Below are 20,403 nucleotides of genomic sequence, written 5' to 3'. Positions count from 1 at the left end.
TCTTAAGGCTGGTCACACACCGATTTGTCAAGACAAGACTAGTCACGTTTAGTCACAATACTTCACATAGTTGCTTATGGAGTCATGTCTAATTGCAATGACTAATTAGTGTGTTTTGCGTCATAAGCGGCAATGTGAAGTATTGTGACTAAGGTGGGCCGTCCACTGGAACCGATTTCGACCGAACTAGCATCGGCCGAAAACTGCCGAACTCGTCCGAACGATCTCCCAACAAAGAAAGCTATAGATACTCGTCCATTGCAACAGTTTCATACGGCCGTGCACGGCCGTCTCCGGCCGATCAATTTTTCGATCCGAATTGAATGAGATTTTCCGGCTCTATCCGGCCGAACTAACTAGTCGAGCTGAGACAACAAAGTGTTCCTAACCTGAAATTGTTCAACAGTCTTGTTTGTTTTTTGAAGTTGTTCTGTTTTATAAAGTTGTAACTATGGACAATGAAAAGTTGATAAGTTTGGTTCAAGAGCATGTTCCATTGTGGGATATGCGAAGCAAAAGATATCATCGTCTTGATGTTCAAAGGAATCTGTGGACAAAGATTGCTGAACAAATAGGATCGATCTGAAGGTAAGATTATTGTAATGAATAACTAATTTAGTGGATATTTGTTTATTCAATTTTCAAAATCTCAATATAATAATTGTTTATGAAAAATTTTGGTGGTTATGATAGTAGTTAATTCATTAATTGGCAACCAGCCAACTTCTGAACTGGACTGACGTAAACTGTTCCAATTGACAACTATATTCGGCCGAATTAACGGCCGGCACATTCATCCGATCCAACGGCCGAACTGATCGGTTGAATACGGTTCCAGTGGACGGTTACCCTAAATGATTGAGAATTGTTAGGAAGATGTTTTGAATGACTTACCTCGGAGCTATTCCTATCATGATTGGTCCTATGTTCTGAATCACGGGCTTCTCTGCTACGCTTATCTTTCGGAGACCTAACGCAGTCTGAAACATTACATTAATAAATATCACATTTACTCATTTTATGTTTCAACTCACTTCCATCATATATACAATTAACAATTCACTTGAAATCTGTGTCAATCCATGTCTTTGCAACGTACAAAACCTTCAGATGTTGAATATATCTTCCTGTATATAAAAACCATAATTAAATACCAGATAAAATTGTTTAAAGAAACAGTTGATCTATATAAGCATTAAAATAATAAACCTTATTCCGTACCACTTTCTCATAGACTCTTAAGATTAGTAGAAAAACTAAACTAGAAATAAAAACCTGGACCTACAGTAGTTTTTTTCTTTCGAATCTCGAGATTTCTGCTCTAACTACTGTTTGCAAGGCCTTTTCTTTTAGATAAAGTTGTTGAAAGTGGACTCGCTTACAATTTTTGCTCATATTTCTTCTCTCTTTTTTCCTGCCTTCTTCTCCTTTTCTTCCCTTTTCCACTCCTCTTCACCCTTCATTCCTTACTTTTATACCCTCTACCTGCCTATTACATGGGAAACCTATAGTTGGCTAGGTATTTTTCCTCCTTTTTTCTTTTCAGCACACCCCACCATGAAGCCTGCTTTTGTATTTTATTAGAAACTTATTTTTGATTGTAATTTTGGAATTTTGATTTCCTTCATGTATTTTGTGTTGAATTGAATAAAATTATTGATTTATTGAATTGAAGGACACTGGATGCTAATTTTTCAATAAATCAAAGTAAGTACGGTTGTGAATATTGTATAAAATACAATAGGCCTATTTCGAAAGAATCCGGTAACGATGTAATAAATTGCATCACGATGAATTCATCTAACATGTAAAGATGTGGCCTGATGAGTTGAATTATAAAATTGCGGCTTGCTAAACTTGTTGACTCAAATAGCTGGTTGACTAAGGTCCGGTCGCACAAAAGCGGGTTAAATTTTAACCGTGATTAATTTCACGAGAACCAATCAGAAGGTTTTTTTGAAAAGACGGCTTCTCCGATTGGTTCTCGTGGAATTAATCACGGTTAAAATTTAACCCGCTTTCGTGCAACCGGCACTAAACGTTACAGCTATACGTAGTAGCGTCTTGATGCTGTAGAAGGGGTTAATCAGACCAGGGATCAACTCGTGAGAACGTGATTGTAAAGACTGTAGTAGACAGATCCTAATTTTCAGACACACTCAAAGGGCCGTATGAATACAAACTGAGCATAAGGTTTTGCTCATGAGCATTAGGTAGAAGCATAAGCGTTTGCTTATTCTTATATGAATAAGCTTTAACTTATACTCTTTCCTTATGCTCCTGAACTCTGGAGCAAATGCTCACGTATTTTAAAGATTTTTCATCAGCTGATTCGCCTTACTTTGTATTTATAGTGAAAGGTTAGAATGTGCTACTCACGTAAGCGCTAAATATGCAAGTATAGACACCGCTTGTGTTTGGTCGTCTGCCCTGTTCTCTATCTATGAATTGAGTTTAAGGTTAGTTGAATTCAGAATAGCGTGAAAAAATGTCATCTCTATAATAATCTTCAGCATAATGTTATAATCTCAATAGCCTACTTATAATCGTCCAAACTCTTATCTTCTTAAAAATCTATTTCCTATTCTGTGATGGCTATCTTTATATCGGATATGTATCTTTTGTAGGAATAATGGTGATATATATCATTGTTGAATCTAAAAAAAGTTTTATAGTTCTTAACTATTGGTTGTGATCGTATCTGGTATAGTTTCCTCTTACTGACACGAATCAGTTGATCCATTTTACTATGAGCAAAAGGTGAAAAGCTGCTCCAGACCAGACTCACCTTTTTTGAAGCATTTGCTTCAAAAGTTGACAAATGCTCTGGTTTATTCATAAAATTTTGAGCATAAGCTTTACTTTTGAGCAAATGCTCAAACTATTTTTTTTTTTTTGATGAGCGTGAGCAAAAGGTTTTGCTATATTAATATGCTCAATATTTTCTAAGAATAAGCAAATTTTAAACTTTATACATATGGCCCATTATGTGTATTTTCAAATAAATAGATATAATATAAAACAAATAATATATAAATTTGAATTAAATTCTCACCGGAATACTTATCAGCCCTCTTATAGTCTCGTGAATCTCTCTCCTTGTTATCGGTGGCAGCTGGCCGCACGCCCCCCTTCTGCTGCTGGAACGCGCAGTCGGTAGCGTCGTTGGAATGGTGACCGCGCAACACCAGCCCCGCCCCAGCGGAGCCACCCCCTGCCCCCGAACTGTTACCGTTCGGCCCACCTCCACCCCCAGGCGATGTGTCACCGCGCATTCTGTTGGAGCCCACTCCCAAGCCGCTCCTGAAAACCAACAATTAAAAACACGTTTCACATTGAGTTATGTGTTGATTTTTACAGGTTAAAGATTGTACAATTTTGGTGCGAGAAGATTAAAATAAAATGTCTTCAAGTGTTTCCCTGGTGACACCAGGATCAAGAGGGCTCATCACTAAGGCTCAACTCACACTAACGCGACTCAGGTCGAGAAGAGACTCGACCTAGTCGAAGAAACTCTAGTCGAGAGCATGTGTTTTCAAATGGGTGACGTTGCGGAGACTAGAATCGACTGGTCTGAGTGTCACCATTTGGAAACACATGCGCTCGACTAGAGTCATCACTCTTCTCGACCTGAGTCGTGTAATTGTGAGTTGAGCCTTATTGTACAGTCCCAGACTCACAATTTGATCCTCGACCGATTTACCACTTCTACAGCATCAAGACACTTATAGTCTCGGTTTATGACTGTACAATAAGGCTCAACTCACACTTACGCAACTCAGGTCGAGAAGAGACTCAACTCTAGTCAAGAGCATGTGTTTCCAAGTTATGCCATTGTTTATCAAGCCAATAGTACACGTCGTTGTTTTTCCTGAAACTTTGTGACACTGGTAGTCTCTCACACTGCCGTTTTACACTCTCACCCGGCCAACACAGTAATAGTCGACAGTAATCGACCGAAATCGGCTTGAGATACCAAGATCAGCTTGAAATTTGAAACAGAAATTACCTATAACATGAGATATCTACTTATGCTATATTTTAACTATGCCATCATTCACTAACTTAATGACTTGGACTCTAATTTGTGTGTATGGGTGTTCTAATTATTGAAGAGGAGGAGGAGGACTAGGATGAAGAAGAATAACAGAAGGGTGGTGGATAATGAGTGACTCTTTGTGTAGTTGAGAAGTTGATATTGTGGTAATTATTGATATCAAATAAAAAGACTAAGAAATTGTCAAATACCACAGATTTGGTACAACTATTGTACTTAGTACTATTATACAAGGTGCGCTAGAGAAACTTACTTATTTGAAAAAATTCCTGCGCGGTGAACTGGTCGCGTTGAGGGGTAGGAGTGGGCACATCTGGAGGGTGAAGTTATAAAATTTATCCTCCCTCAAGTAAGTAGCCATCATGCTCTGGTCTAGAGAGTAGTGGGCCTTCGTAGTTGAGAGCGTCTTTTCTAATGGTCGATCACTTGTTGTTTCTACGCAATGTGCCTTCCGCACTCGATTTGAAATTCCTCCTCACAGACTCGTTCCTGGCCGTAAATCGATTCTGTTGTGGGTTAACTCATTTCGGGAGTGTGGAAGTGTCGCTAAACCCAGAAATGGACATCAACAAACCATCAGAACTCCGGAAAATATCGAAAGAGTGAGGCAGTCAGTTGTGCGTTCTCCCTGGCGTTCGGCTCGCAAACATGCAGCTGCTATGGCGACTCCTGATTCCACTGTTCGGCGAATTTTCCATGACCTTCAATTTCATCCCTATAAACTGGCTGTTGTTCAAGAACTGACTGAATGCGATTTTGTTGCTCGTCAAAATGCATGTGATATGCTGATTGACAACCTGCCTGAGGACGCGGTCATTTCTTTCAGTGACGAGGCTCATTTCCACATGCGTTTGGGTCATTCCATGTCAAATCAACACACTTTGAATAAAAATTTTATCTTACCATCTCAGATTCTGATGAAATTTGGTACACTCACTAAGGGTCCTAAAACTAAGAAAAATACAAAGTTTGAACATTTTTAGACGAACGGTTTTCAAAATATGACTATGTCAACTTATCGAAAAAACGCCAAAAATCAGTAAACATTCTTTTTTGAAATCGCTCTAGCAGCGGTCCTAATCAAGATAGAGGGCTGGGAATGGTGTCATTTTGCAGCATTTTCTATGCTCTTTCTTTTGATATGCAACACTATGAGGGTTATTCTAAAAAAAATTGTCAAAATACTAATTAAAATTTAAATTAACATTTTTTCAAAAATTACATAATTGAAAAATTCCAAATTTTCACAACAACTACTTAGAACTATTATTGATAAACTACTGTTGCTTAAGCCGCCATTTTATGACATTTCTGTTATACCGTTAAGTGGGAGGAGACTGTCTAGCCGGGCTAATGGCAGGCGTTCATGCTCTTGACCAATAGCAGTACTCACCCACTAGTAGGCCTATAAATTCTGCTGTTCTTGTATTTAGTTCATCAGAGATTGACAATGGTGTAACAACCGAAACCGGTCTTTCTATCGATAAATCTGTGGTTTTTGACAATTTCTTAATCTTTTTATTTAATTGATAATGAGTGAATTATTAAAGATGTTTACCTGAAATTGTTAGGCGAGTGTGTATGCTGTTGTGGCGGTTTGTTGTGTGGTTGACAGTCAGGCCCCTTTGCCCCGCAGCGGTCAGCAGTCGCAGCCGCATACTGCCCGCTCACGCCCCGCGACCCGCCACCGCCACCTCCCCCGCCACTACTGTACTTCGAGTTCTGCAAAAACAACAACAAACAATCAATAAATAATACAAAGAAATGCAAACCGACACAAAACAGTTGAAGCAATAACAACAAAAGCGCTCATTATACTGCCAAGACTTTGATGATAGGAGTACAATGGATTATTTCACTGATGAACAGTCAAGCTTTGTGAACTGTAAAGCTGAGTACAAGCCGTCACCAACACACGCTTAATGCCTATAGTGAGGTCCACATTATAATGGCAGTGGAGAAAGATGGGAGAAAAACGTTGCCGATCCTCTGTCTTGTCTATGCTTTCTATAGAGATTGAATAAAAAAGACTAAGAAATTGTCAAAAAACCACAAAATTGTCTGATAAATTCAGAGATTGACAATGGTGTAATAACCGAAACCGAGTCTTTCTAAGTATCAATAAATCTGTGGTTTTTTGACAATTTCTTAGTATTTTTTATTCAATATGAATAATTACCACAATATCAACTTCTCAACTACACAAAAAGGAAACCTTCTAGAGGGTAGCTGAAACAGCTATATTGATGAAACATTAACTGTTCATTCTGGTTTGAAATAATCAATTATAGTCCCACATTTATACTGCACCATTATATTAATAATAGTACTAAGTAGTTGTTGTGAAAATTTGGAATTTTTCAATTATGTACTTTTTTAAAAAATGTTAATTTAAATTTTAATTAGTATTTTGACAAAATTTTTTCAGAATAACCCTCATAGTGTTGCATATCAAAAGAAAGAGCATAGAAAATGCTGCAAAATGACACCATTCCCAGTCCTCTATCTTGATTGGGACCGCTGCTAGAGCGATTTCAAAAAAGTATGTTTACTGATTTTTGGCGTTTTTTCGATAAGTTGACATAGTCATATTTTGAAAACCGTTTGTCTAAAAATGTTCAAACTTTGTATTTTTCTTAGTTTTAGGACCCTCAGTGAGTATACCAAATTTCATCAAAATCTGAGATAGTGGAGGAAATTGGGTGTGTTGATTTGACATGGAATGACCCCCTTCCTTCAATGATTTTTTTTTTTGTAGGATAATTTGAAATCCCCGGTTTATTTTGATCGACCACGGACCATAGCACACCTCAAGAGCAACATTCGCGACGCCATTGCCAACATACCGATTGATATACTGCAACGAGGGTATACAAATTTCAAAAATCGAGGTCATCAGTGTATGAGCAATTGGGGTCGCCATTGATCTGATGTCATTTTCTAGACTATGTGAAAAAGAATTTGGGAAATTGTATTCTCATATAAAAAAAAATTAAAACTAACTAATGTACTTTTGTTTTTATTGACCTTTCAAATAAGTATGTTTCTCTGGCGTATCTTGTACAATAGTACTATTGTATTATTGATAAACTACTGTTGCTTAAGCCGCCATTTTATCACATTTCTGTTATACTGTTAAGAGGGAGGAGACTGTCTAGCCGGGCTAATGGCAGGCGTTCATGCCCTTGACCAATAGCAGTACTCACCCACTAGTAGGCCTATAAATTCTGCTGTTCTTGTATTAAGTTCATCAGAGATTGACAATGGTGTAACAACCGAAACTGGTCTTTCTATCGATAAATCTGTGGTTTTTGACAATTTCTTAATCTTTTTATTTAATTGATAATGAGTGAATTATTAAAGATGTTTACCTGAAATTGTTAGGCGAGTGTGTATGCTGTTGTGGCGGTTTGTTGTGTGGTTGACAGTCAGGCCCCTTTGCCCCGCAGCGGTCAGCAGTCGCAGCCGCATACTGCCCGCTCACGCCCCGCGACCCGCCACCGCCACCTCCCCCGCCACTACTGTACTTCGAGTTCTGCAAAAACAACAACAAACAATCAATAAATAATACAAAGAAATGCAAACCGACACAAAACAGTTGAAGCAATAACAACAAAAGCGCTCATTATACTGCCAAGACTTTGATGATAGGAGTACAATGGATTATTTCACTGATGAACAGTCAAGCTTTGTGAACTGTAAAGCTGAGTACAAGCCGTCACCAACACACGCTTAATGCCTATAGTGAGGTCCACATTATAATGGCAGTGGAGAAAGATGGGAGAAAAACGTTGCCGATCCTCTGTCTTGTCTATGCTTTCTATAGAGATTGAATAAAAAAGACTAAGAAATTGTCAAAAAACCACAAAATTGTCTGATAAATTCAGAGATTGACAATGGTGTAATAACCGAAACCGAGTCTTTCTAAGTATCAATAAATCTGTGGTTTTTGACAATTTCTTAGTATTTTTTATTCAATATGAATAATTACCACAATATCAACTTCTCAACTACACAAAAAGGAAAACCTTCTAGAGGGTAGCTGAAACAGCTATATTGATGAAACATTAACTGTTCATTCTGGTTTTAAATAATCAATTATATTTTATTAGGCAAGAAATTATATTTTTCAATAACTTCATAATGAATTTTCATAATAAAGATTAAATATTTTGATGATTAATTTATTAATTCTACATTGTTAAAGACAATCTGGCAATAGAGCAAAGCGAGAAAGAGATAGCGCTATCCGCTTTGTTGAATGATAGAAAAGGTTAGCAATACCATTGCTAATCAAACACTGCCATAATAACGTGGACTTCACTATTATAGTCCACGTGTTGGCCCACTCACTGGCTCAGCCTGGTAAAGATGCAATTCCTTATGAAGGCCAGCGTTGATAATCCACCCATCCACATATTGGCGCAGGTCGACATTACCACAGAATACATGCAGAATGGAAAGTATCAATCCAACCAATGCATTTTACATGACGCCAAGTCCACGTCACGTGACTGTGCCATCTTGTTAGAAATTAAAATTACCGCTACTATTATAATGCAGATTTTTCTTTCAAGATGGCAAATTTTGGCGTTAGGATACTAGCCGACTTTCCATTCTGTATTGTATTCTGTGACATTGGGCCAATATGTAGATATGCGGCATTAAAGCTGGATTTGCACACAACAGTGACAGTGAAAATATAATTCCCACGTGTTCCAATTGGACTATTTCCACTTAGCCCGGACGAGCCGGTATGAGTAATCCCATAACAACTCATGGGAATTATATTTTCACTGTTCACTGTCGTGGGCTTTTATCCAGATTTACACTTTTCATCATGTATTCTTCAGATACAAATACAGTGAGATACAGATATAATAGGCATCATCAGCTGTTGAGGAGCGGAAAACATGTGTTTGTGGCGCATAAGTCTGTAAGCAGATTTATATTTTCGACTTGGAAACAATTTTGGGCCCGGTTGCACAAAGTTCTGTTCAGTTTTAACCGTGATTGAAAGCCATAAGAACCAATTGGAGAAGATTAATTTGGAAATAAGGCTTCTTTTTTTCTTAATTTTTGGCCCGGTTGCACAAAGTTCTGTTCAGTTTTAACCGTGATTGAAAGCCATAAGAACCAATTGGAGAAGATTAACTTGGAAATAAGGCTTCTCTGATTCAGTCTCATACCATTTAACCACGGTTAAAATTACTGGTTTCATAACAATGTAGAAGTGAGAGATTAGTCACACATCTGATGTATTACAAATAACAGTTACTTGGTGATTAAAGATACAGTTGAATGACTTCATTGTATAACCAATTCATATGAGATAGAACTTAGTTCTTGAATAATAATAGTTTACGACAAAAGCACAGATGTATCCAATGCAAGTCCGCTTAAACAAACACTCAAATATGTAGTTCAGAGGACAGAGCATCTATAAATACCCCAAACGCTTTACAAAACAGTTATGATAATTTGAAAGAAACCGCTTAAAATTACCATATTTTTAAAAGAAATTTCTCTAGACACTTGAATAAAGATTATCTGTTGAGATTACTGTTTAAAAATGGAAGAGCATTGAAAATATATGTTCAAAGAGCAAAAGTTGAGTTGCTAAACTGAGATAAAGCTCTTATTAATATTATAGTCTTGTGACTGACCCAGAATTGGTCTAGTTTTTTTCAACAAAGTTGAAATTTGTATCTAGAGTTTAGATTGGTCTGATATAATTTGGGGGTGGAATAGTTTGGGTCTAGCCTGTTGTTCTGCCCAAATCATATTCATAATATGATCTGTAATTATATTCACAAGTAAATAATGGACAATGATGAGAGCCCGAAATGATGAAAACTAACCAATTATTCACAATATCAAAATGTGAGCTCTCTGTATACTTGTAGTATTCAAAGATACATTCTAGAGATTATGAACAACTGGTTCTATAGCCTAAAGGATGGCTATAGTAAACCAATTGTGTACCAGTAAAACGTGTAAAGAACTGTAATAATAAAGCTGAAAACAATGGAGCAATTTTTAAAAATCACATACATTCATAGAAAAATACACGAAGTAAAGAAAAAAATGTGCATACCTTTAAATGAGTCGAATCTCCACTCACAACCTGTAAAAGGAAAAGAAAACAATGATGAACAGAAGAAATTGTTTTTAGAATTTGATTGAAAACTAATGTTTTATAGTATCAATCTTTCAATTATTATAGAGTAGATTATTAATTACTTTGAAATGAAAATTACAAATCTCTGAATGGAGTTAAAACTGCGGAATTCAACTGAGTTGTTTTGATTGATGCAATAAGAGATTCCTAACCTAACTTTGCAAATTTGACAACTGGTAAATCAATACCGTAGGAAGAGCTACTTTTTTAACAGTTTATAGGTTAGTTTTTAAAATCAAAAGGTTAGTTTGTGTAAGATTGAAGAATATTCCTGACTTCATTATGTAAAATTTGATATTTTCCCTTATATACCTATTAGGATAACGTATTTAGTCTATGGAATAAAATCAGATTTTTAATTGAAATGAATGTTCTGTTTAACGCAAATCAATGATAGAATTGGATTGATATTTTTAAGAAATTGAATATTGAATTTTGTAAATTTTTACCAAATTATCAATTATTCTTCATACTAAAGGAAGTAATATTTTGAATGTAAAGGAAAAGTTGAATTTTGTAATACTAAATTTCTGTTAGCATTGAAAAGAGGTTAGCTTTTCTTGAAAAATCGATTTTACAAAATAGGTTAAGTTAGGTTTGATGATAAACAAACTTTCATCAATAAATTTAGGTTAATTCTTTGAATCAAAAAAATTGAAGAAAATAAAACTACTTGTAAGTTACGAATAAGAATGATTAATGGAAAAAATCTTGGAAAATTAGGAATAAAATGAAATGTTAAGCATTTACAAGGATAACAAAGGCTAGATATTCCAAGTTGAATTTATGGGTTTCTAGTACTTTATTAATGTATGTATACTATGCAAATGCACGAATAAAAGGATGGTAATGGTTTTAAAAGTACTAAGAGCAATTAATAATTAGTGTAAGGTAATAAATTATTCTGATAATGAATGGGCAATTGGATGATAGGCCAAGTACTTAGAACATAATAAACAATACTCGGCCCATCAAAATAAATACTGAAAATGAGCTATGAGTGGAATAGTTTGGAATTAATGTTTGAAAGAACTGCAAAAAGTTAAATTTTTCTCAAAAATGAAAAACAAGATTTGCAAACCAAAGCCTAGACGGAGCTAAGTCTAGGCCAGAGAAGTCATCTGTTGACAAGCAAAATAATCGATCTCGGCATCTCAGGTCCTCGAACTTACCTGGTAGGGATGGGTCTGGTGTTTTTCGAAATACCTGCAAGCAAAGAAATCAATAAGATGAGCAATTAATATTGATATTTTGTAATTAAAACGAATAATGGCGTAAAGAGGTTGTGTCAAATGAACTAAATAGGAAAGAAATGCCTACCCATCGCCGATCCTCTGGGTTTTCCTAGCATGCATTACCATCAATGCAAGTGTCTGTGAAATATGTGCGGCTTCAAATACAGCCCGAGAAATGCCCGTGAATCAAAAAACAACATTAACGTCTAATTTAACAAACTTTCTGCCTGGACGCCATGTCACTTTTAGGACGTGAAACTGCTGCAAATGCTACTCATGATTGGATAGTAGCTTCCCATGTAGTGCAAAATACAACCGCTGCAAACAGCACCATCTTGCCCGGTATTCACCGCGAAAATAATCAAAATTGTATAATATATTCATTACATAACAAAATTTCATACAAATAATAATCATCATTTCATATTTTATCAATCAAAATATTGATATTTCAATTGCTCTATACTTAAAATCAATCTCAAAAACTCTGCTGAATGATGTTCTGCTTTCATAATCAGGGTGGCACTGACAAAATTGATCGAGGTCAGCCATTTGTAAAAATTATTTTTATTGCAGTTTATAAAAGTATTTCAAATATTTTATTGATTTCAATTGTTCATTGTTAAAAAATTAATCTTTCTACAAAATATTTAACTCCATTGTTTGTTTCTACAAAATACTGTGACATCACTGCAAAATTCGTCTGATAGCGAAAAGAAGTATTACGTAAGTACCTTTATGGTTATTTCCCACTAATATTTAAAATGTAGTTAATATTTTCATACTAACAAATGCAGAAAATAATCTACTGTTTATACTTGAAAGGTGTTCAAATTTTTAATTATTCCCCAGCATTTTTGCTAGTGACAGTCCTGTATCAGGCTGTCAATTTTACAACCTTGAACTAAATTTTCAAAAAGTGATTAGTGTCACTATGGCTTCTTTTCTGAGGATATAGACACCTCCACGTCTCATGCCCAGGCCACATAAGCTAGCCCAGCCTGGTAATCCAACGTAGGCAAGTGAAAGCCAACAACCCTTGCACACACTGGTGCTGGTCGTCATTGGGCCAACATATGGATGCTGCATAAGGGTCCCACACTGTAACACCTTGCATATCAGCTATGTTTAAGGCTCGTATCACATCCAGCCACCAATGGCGGCGTAATGTAAAGCACGCTGGGACACCAGAATTGTATGCACCGCACTGGTGACCCGAGTGAGACACCAGCCTGGTGTCCCAAATCGGGTGGCCAGCAGCTAGAATTTGGCGACTAGTGTAAAGAACATAGTCAAGCAGACTGCGGAGAAGACAAAACAAGTAAGCAGTAAGATTTAATGTCACCAACTCATTTGTACACTAAGGATGAGGCCACTCGAGCGTTTTTCAGGCGTTTTCAGACTAGTCGGCAGGGCAGGAGGCTCTTCGATTGGCTGATAGAGTCGGCGTTTGGGAATCACCTTGTTTGAAAACACAGAGACTCCATGCCCTGATACCCCAACAATAGTTGGACCCCAACAATACGGGCGTCTTGGCCGCCTTATTTTTTTCCGCTCGTTAATTGGTTGCATTGTCTTCTAGGGCCAAACCACATTATGAGTTTTTCGGCAGGGTAGGCAACTCTCCGATTGGTGATCGGATCAACCAGCTTACAGAATCAGTTGATTCCCAAACGTCAAACAAATCAGCCAATCTAAGAGCTTCCTGTCCAGCCAAAAAAACGCATAATGTGGGTTGGCCCTAATAGATGATGCATCCTATTAACAAACAAAAAATCAGTACGTCTAAGATGCCCGTACAGTTGAGGTCATTGTGCAAAGCCATACAAAGCGTTTTTTCAGACAAGTTGATCTTCAACCCAAGAACGCCTTGAGTTGAACGTCAACACAATCAGCCAATCGAAGAGCTTCCTGCCGTCTCGTCCGAAAAAACGTTCTTGTGTAGTCTCGCCCTTATGGGATAAACAAACTATAGGCTACTAGCCAAATAATTCAGCGCGTCTATTACGCCCGTATAGGTCGTATTGGAGTCTTAGTGACTCCGAGCTTCCTGCCGTCTGCCTAAGAGCAGATCTTCCTAAGATCTTCCTTCTTCCTGCCTAAGAGCTTCCTGCCGTCTCGTCCGAAAAAACGTTCTTGTGTAGTCTCGCCCTTATGGGATAAACAAACTATAGACTACTAGCCAAATATACGCTCTCCATAAGAAACCATGCGTTCTGAAGACCACCGAAATAAATTCAGCGCGTCTATTACGCCCGTATAGGTCGTATTGGAGTCTTAGTGGCCCACTGTTTGCTGAGTCTGGTGGCTTGATGCTTAATCCACACAGATGTGACATGGCGGTGGTGTGACGCCGACTTTTTAACTTCCATTACAATACATGTTTATAGATGTTATAATATGTGCTTATATGTTATATGTGCTTATATGTGCTTATATGTTATAATAGATGCTTATAATACATGTGAGTAGATACTTCTTGCATTAGTCTTGCTGCTTGGTATGTCTCGTTACATGCTGTGTGTGTTTTGACTTGTAACTTTTTTCTTTACCTGTCTTATGACAGTTTTTTCATGTTCTAGACTTGTTCACTTGCGGCCATACCTATGACCACGCCATGAACAGAAACTCATTATTATTACTATTATATAGGAGTGGCGTGGAAGTGGCAAAAAGTCAGCACCGCGACGTCACTTCTCTGTGAATTACTTGAATACTAGAAGTCGTTGCCAATGACTGGGATCTCTAGATAGGCCGTGTCAGAAAGGTACAAACAATTAGGCATGACGGTAGCAATTATGAACAAAAAGGGTAGCTTTCTCCAACAGAGAAAGGGATACATGCTTTTGAATATAAATAAAAATATTAATGTGAGTACCCTTTTAAATCATTTTGTCACGACATGTTTAGTAGAAAATTGTATTAGTAGCCGAAACATGTGACAAAATAATTTAAAAGGGTACTCAGATATATATTTGTATTTATATTAGAAGTAGACAATGCTTTTGAATATATTTGAATTGTTTCTCTTTGTTACCACCATACAAGAATACGTTCAATTTCTTTCAATGCAGTACTCGATTCTTCTCTTTTTTAGTAACAGCTGATGGCTCCAAAGATCATCATGTATCACAACTGTAAGGGAATCAGAAGAGATTTACAACATCTGGGCCCTGGTGAAAAGTTTCCTCATGATTTAGACTACATGGTGTCCTGAAATGTAGCATTGGAGGTGTCCTGAAATGTAGCCTTGGAGGTGTCCTACAATGGAGCATAGGCCTACATGGAACCCTGAACATCTCTTCAAACTTCATCCTTGAACACATTCTATAGAGAAGAGACAGTATCCATATCTTCTTACTGCTGTTGTGCATGGTGAGTGGATCTATTGTAATCCTTATCTAATCATAAGTTGAGCAGTTTTTCCCATTTCATTGGGTTTAGACATACTACCACAGAATAGATACAGAATGTAAACTTTCAATCAAACGCCTATCCAACCAATGTTTTCTACATGGCTCAAATACTAGACACGTCACGTGACCTTAGGAAGTTCCAATCCTGGTCTTCTGATTGGCTCGCGGCAGTGAACGAGATCAATTGATCCGGATCAGTAAAGTGATCCGAACCTTCCATCAATACTATTACAATGCGGAACTCCCTAACAAGATGGCGGATTTTTGCGCCAGGGTACTAACCAAGTTTCCATACTGTATGTATACTGTGATACTACAATAGTAGGGCAACTACAGTGAGGTCCACATTATGATGGCGGTGTTTGATTAGCAATGGTACTGCTATCCTTGTCTATCATTCAACAAAGCAGGTGGCGCTATCTCTTTCTCGCTTTGCTCTGTTGCCAGATCGGCTTTTAACTATGTAGAATAAATAATTAACAAAATATTTTACCTAAACTATGAAAATTCATTATGAAATTGTTGAAAACTATAACTTCTTGCTCAATAAAATATAATTGATTATTTTAAACGAGAATGGACAGTTAATATTAACATCAATAAACCTGTATCAGCTGCCGTCTATAGAAGGCATTGACGAGACAGAGGATTAGCGCAGTTTTTCTTCTATCTTTCTCCACTGCCATTATAACGTGAACCTCACTATACATCCAATGACAGACTATAGTGAGGTCCACGTTATAATGGCAGTGGAGAAACAACGTTGCCGATCCTTTTTTATCAGAGCCATCATTTTTCATATTTGACTCCTAGCCACTGGGGACTGGATGATAATAAAGGAAGTTTATATAAGACAGTACTTCGATATCAATATATCATCATTAAAGTGATAATTTGAATGCTCATTTCATCACCTCAATATTTGAATTGAAGGAAGATGTATTGAGAGAGTAAATATTTCTTAATATATATATTTGCAGCACATAACAGAAGACACTTTAAAGTTTGTAATATAAATTAAAACAGGAGACACAAGACATAAATAGATTGAAAACACTTAGAAACTTACATTAGAAACGGACATTTTCGGGAACTGAGTTCCCTTCCTCAACCGAGCAGTGCGTGGTACATGCACTGCATGTCTACATTGCATGTTTCGTGGAACTCAGTTCCCGAAAATTTCCGCTTCTAATGTAAGTTTCTAAGTGTTTTCAATCTATTTATGTCTTTTGTCTCCTGTTTTAATATATATTTGTATATCTGCTGTCATTTCTGTGGTGCTGACATTGTCTTATTTTTATTGTAAAGTGTATTCTTATTTTATGATGTAGGCTAACACTGTAATTGCTTGTACGACTTAAGAAATAAATAACTTTTTAAATTGAATTGAATTTGAATGTTCTAATCAATTATGTATGAACGTTTTTCAGATGAGAGTGAGGTGTTTTGAGAAGAAAAGAGGATTTTGATGACAGTCATGTAGCAACAAGATCTGGGGACACTCTCTGATATGGGGAATCATATGGGACTTCTTGGTGAGTTGGTAATTCATTCTCAGAGTCTAGATGAACCGTCGGTCCCGGCAGCCTAAGAAGCAGTCGTTAGGTCATGTCAGAAGCCCTGAAATTGACCAGTTGCAACCTGAAAACTCTGACACCAGACCTGAGCCAGTCAGGTCACTCGATATTATTATGTTATACACACTTCGATTTTTGGATGTACGATTTTTCGCTGGCCTTTTGAATTCTATAAGATTGAACATAACTTGTCAAAATCTGACGTTGTATACTATCATAGAGAAACAATAGCGTAAGTAGATATACCATGGTATAGGGCGTTTATGTTGCAACTTTTACTGTTATCTCAAGCCGATTACTGTCGATTATTGTCGATTTTTACTGTTTTGTTGGGATGAGAGTGTATGAACGGCACAGTATGAGAGACTACGAGCGTCACACAGTTTCACGGGAAAGAAATACGTGGACTACCGGCTTGAGATAACAGTAAAAGTTGCGACATAAACGCTATTTTTTTTTTTATTTATTTATTCCTTGAAAAAGCATTACAATAATTCACAATTTAGAATATAACAACAAAATGAATCAATAGGAAATACAAATAAACATAAGGAACTACTTCCCCAAAAGAGCAAGCTCGAGCTTGGGAAGGAGCAGCCGTACTTTGACTACTTACTTATTATTAATTAACATTACAGTATATACATTAACAACTAAATCAAATCCTTTCAATAAACAAGATAAATCAGTGATGCTATAATAGATCAATATATTTACATACATATGTGTTAGAATGCAACAAAATTGTAAATTATAATAAATTATAATAATGACCTGATATTGCCTAGCCCAGTGTATAACATGATATAAGATGTGGTACAAAATGAAATCTATTCAATTGAAATAATTACTATACTAATGTAATCCAGAAATTCTCGGCACTATCCCAGCCATGAAAGCTAACCAGATACTTTTTCAAATGTAGTCCAAAGTTTTTTGGGCGAGTAAACCTCTCAAATTACTTGGAAGAATATTAAAAAATAATGGAGATAAATATATGAAGCTACGCTGACCAGCAGTAGTCAATAATCTAGGAACAGTAACCAGACCTGACTCCTCCCGTCTTGTAATAGCACAATCCGTTCTATTAATGAAATGAAAAAGTGATAGCTTCTTATAATATATATGATGTGTTTCAGGTATATCTGTCTAATCGGTAGAACTGAAAATTCCAAAAAAGCCAATTTTGGACAAATTCAGAGTCAGTTTTCTTCTATCAAGCCATTTTTTTACTTCTCCAGTCCCCTAGCAGCTGAGTCATATGTGCTAGCCCAGTTTTCTTCATGAAAAATTAAAACTGCATCGTCTGCAAATGACAATATTTTCCCATTGATTAAATTAAGGTTACATAAGTCATTATATAGATCAGGAAGAGGCAAGGTCCAATCACTGTTCCCTGCGGGATTCCCATTTTACAGATTTATATTCACTAACAGTGTTATTGACTCTAACACATTGTTGCCTATTCTTTAAATAACTGCAAAACCATCCCAGTGCCACATCCTCAAGCCATATCCGCTATACCATGGGATATCTACTTACGCTATTATTCCTCTATGATATTATTATTCTGTTATACACACACGTCGATTTTTGGACGTACGATTTTTCGCCGGCCTTACGAATTCTATTAGATTGAACATAATAACTTATCAATCAGACGTTGTATATATACTGTACACATCATGTGTTTGTCAAGTTTGATTCAATCTAATAGAACTTATTTAAGGACGGCAAAAAACGTACGTCCAAAAATCGATGTGTTTGTGTAACTATAGTGAGGTCCACGTTATAATGGCAGTGTTTGATTAGCAATGGTATTGCTATCCTTGTCTATCATTCAACAAAGCGGATAGCGCTATCTCTTTCTCGCTTTGCTCTGTTGCCAGACCGTCTTTTAACAATGTAGAATTAATAATTAATTAACAAAATATTCATCTTAATTATGAAAATTCATTATGAAATTATTAAAAATATAATTTATTGCTTAATAAAATATAATTGATTTATTTTGAACGAGAATGAACAGTTAATATTACATTAATAAACCTGTATCAGCTACCGTCTATAGAAGGCATTGACAAGACAGAGGATTAGCAACGTTGTTCTCCTATCTTTCTCCACTGCCATTATAACGTGGACCTCACTATAGAAATTAAAAAATTTACTCACTGTAGATTGGAAAAGAATCATGTTCATGAAAATGACGACGATCGCAAGAGTGTGGATGGCTGGTTTGCCAGCGCTCGCCTTCACTGGCCTTCGCTTGCCATTGCTCCGATTTTTGTCGAATGAAGGCGAGTGGCCAGCCGAGCATCCACATGGCAAGACCAACGTGGCCAAGCGATTTGGCGAGAGTGTGGACTATAGTGAGGTCCACGTTATAATGGCAGTGTTTTATTAGAATGGTATTGCTATCCTTGTCTATCATTCAACAAAGCGGATAGCGCTATCTCTTTCTCCCTTTGCTCTGTTGCCAGATCGTCTTTTATAATGTGGAGTTGATAATTAACTAACAAAATATTTCATCTTAATTATAAAATTCTTTATGAAATTATTGAAAATATAATTCCTTGCTTAATAAAATATAATTGATCATTTTAAACGAGAATGAACAGTTAATATTACATCAATAAACCTGTATCAGCTACCGTCTATAGAAGGCATTGACAAGACAGAGAATCGGTAACGTTGTTCTCCTATCTTTCTCCACTGCCATCATAACGTGGACCTCACTAAATCAGACACGAAATCATGGCTCTGCAATTTAAATTTATAATTTGGAAAAATAAAACATCTCATTTGATTTCTACTTTGACAAAATCGAAATAATGTATGTTTAAATGAATATTTTGATAATAATATCTTGACAGAATAGTTTTGGGCTATGCCTGTTGTTCTTTCCCGATCATATTCATATGATTTGTAATTGTATTAACAAATAAATAAATAATGATATATTTTTCTTTGCAGATCTTGGAGATACTAGAGGATCACAAGAAAAATTAATTGAGAATAAATTGCTGTGATTGGAAAGGAATGAGATGCACTCCTTCACAACGAAGGGCGAACTAAAGAGAGACAAGGAGGTAAAATAATCAAGAAATGATGTATGAAGCGTTCAGAAGATTACAGAAATTTAAGGGCTGGTTTCCGAGCTTAGGATTCAGGTAAGTTCTAGACTTTAAACAGCTGGAGTCAGAAAATTGGCTTTCCAAAACGGGGCGTAGTCGCAGTAAATAGTTGCAGCAGAATAAATCTTTATTTTCTCATTTCTATAATTATTGGAAACTGGTTTCCTTGACGAAATGAAACATTCCTAAATAATTCAAAATAGCTGAAACTTTACACTATTTTCTCTTTATTTTATTTTGTGTTCAATTTTCTATTTTTTCGAAATTTAATTTAGACTTGACTATGACTACGCCCCGTTTCGGAAAGCCTTAGACCAGTTATAGAATAAACACGCTGGGAAGTCTAGCCTCTGAAGCCAACATTACTGCCAAATCCACCCATCTTGACGTCACAACAGTGACGTCACGCATCGTATGGAAAACTTTCAGATTGTGTCTATTTCAGATTCATGGTGTTTTTAGGTTATTTCTAGCTACGGGCAAAAACGATATCGGTTAGTTATAATGTGTTATGTGATATCGGCTTCAAAGTTATAGGCTAATGTGTTTTGAAAATAATAAGGTACGGTAGCCTACAAAACTAATTTTTTGTCATGCTGCAATGAGTTCACTTACATCATAACCAAGGATAATGTTACAACTTACAATATTTATGTGTATAAATTTCAACTTACGCATGAAAAGATATTCCACTTTTTTCCTAAAAATTTCAGTGCAATTATATACTGCGCAGGAGATAACCATTTTCATAAATAATAATTACATAAATAAATAGCAATATGCTATGGAAAACAAGCTATGTT

At 36.3% G+C, this 20,403-nt stretch overlaps 1 protein-coding gene and 1 long non-coding RNA gene across 2 annotated transcripts in view; one reads left to right on the top strand and one right to left on the bottom strand.

Annotated features, from left to right (window-relative positions):
* Positions 1-11,757, bottom strand: part of LOC111049608 (WW domain-containing adapter protein with coiled-coil homolog) — a 36,362-nt gene extending 24,605 nt beyond the window's left edge. The window contains exons 1-8 of the mRNA XM_039431350.1: positions 11,559-11,757; positions 11,411-11,444; positions 10,155-10,184; positions 7,429-7,592; positions 6,857-6,866; positions 5,616-5,779; positions 3,056-3,303; positions 895-980 (exon numbers count right to left, since the gene is read on the bottom strand). Coding sequence (XP_039287284.1) covers positions 895-980; positions 3,056-3,303; positions 5,616-5,779; positions 6,857-6,866; positions 7,429-7,592; positions 10,155-10,184; positions 11,411-11,444; positions 11,559-11,599 — 777 coding nt within the window. The 5' untranslated portion in view covers positions 11,600-11,757. The remainder of the gene's footprint in view (positions 1-894; positions 981-3,055; positions 3,304-5,615; positions 5,780-6,856; positions 6,867-7,428; positions 7,593-10,154; positions 10,185-11,410; positions 11,445-11,558) is intronic.
* Positions 11,758-11,994: 237 nt separating this feature from the next.
* On the top strand, positions 11,995-19,480 carry LOC111049606. The gene is made up of 4 exons (XR_002605995.2): positions 11,995-12,199; positions 14,571-14,848; positions 16,320-16,424; positions 19,440-19,480. It is a non-coding gene; the product is annotated as an uncharacterized LOC111049606 (long non-coding RNA).
* The last annotated feature ends 923 nt before the right edge of the window (positions 19,481-20,403 follow it).

This window comes from Nilaparvata lugens, chromosome 6 (genome assembly GCF_014356525.2).
Source record: "Nilaparvata lugens isolate BPH chromosome 6, ASM1435652v1, whole genome shotgun sequence".
NCBI classification, from domain to species: Eukaryota; Metazoa; Arthropoda; class Insecta; order Hemiptera; family Delphacidae; genus Nilaparvata; species Nilaparvata lugens.
Note: the sequence above shows the minus strand (reverse complement) of the source record. Positions and strands in the feature narration are given on the sequence as shown.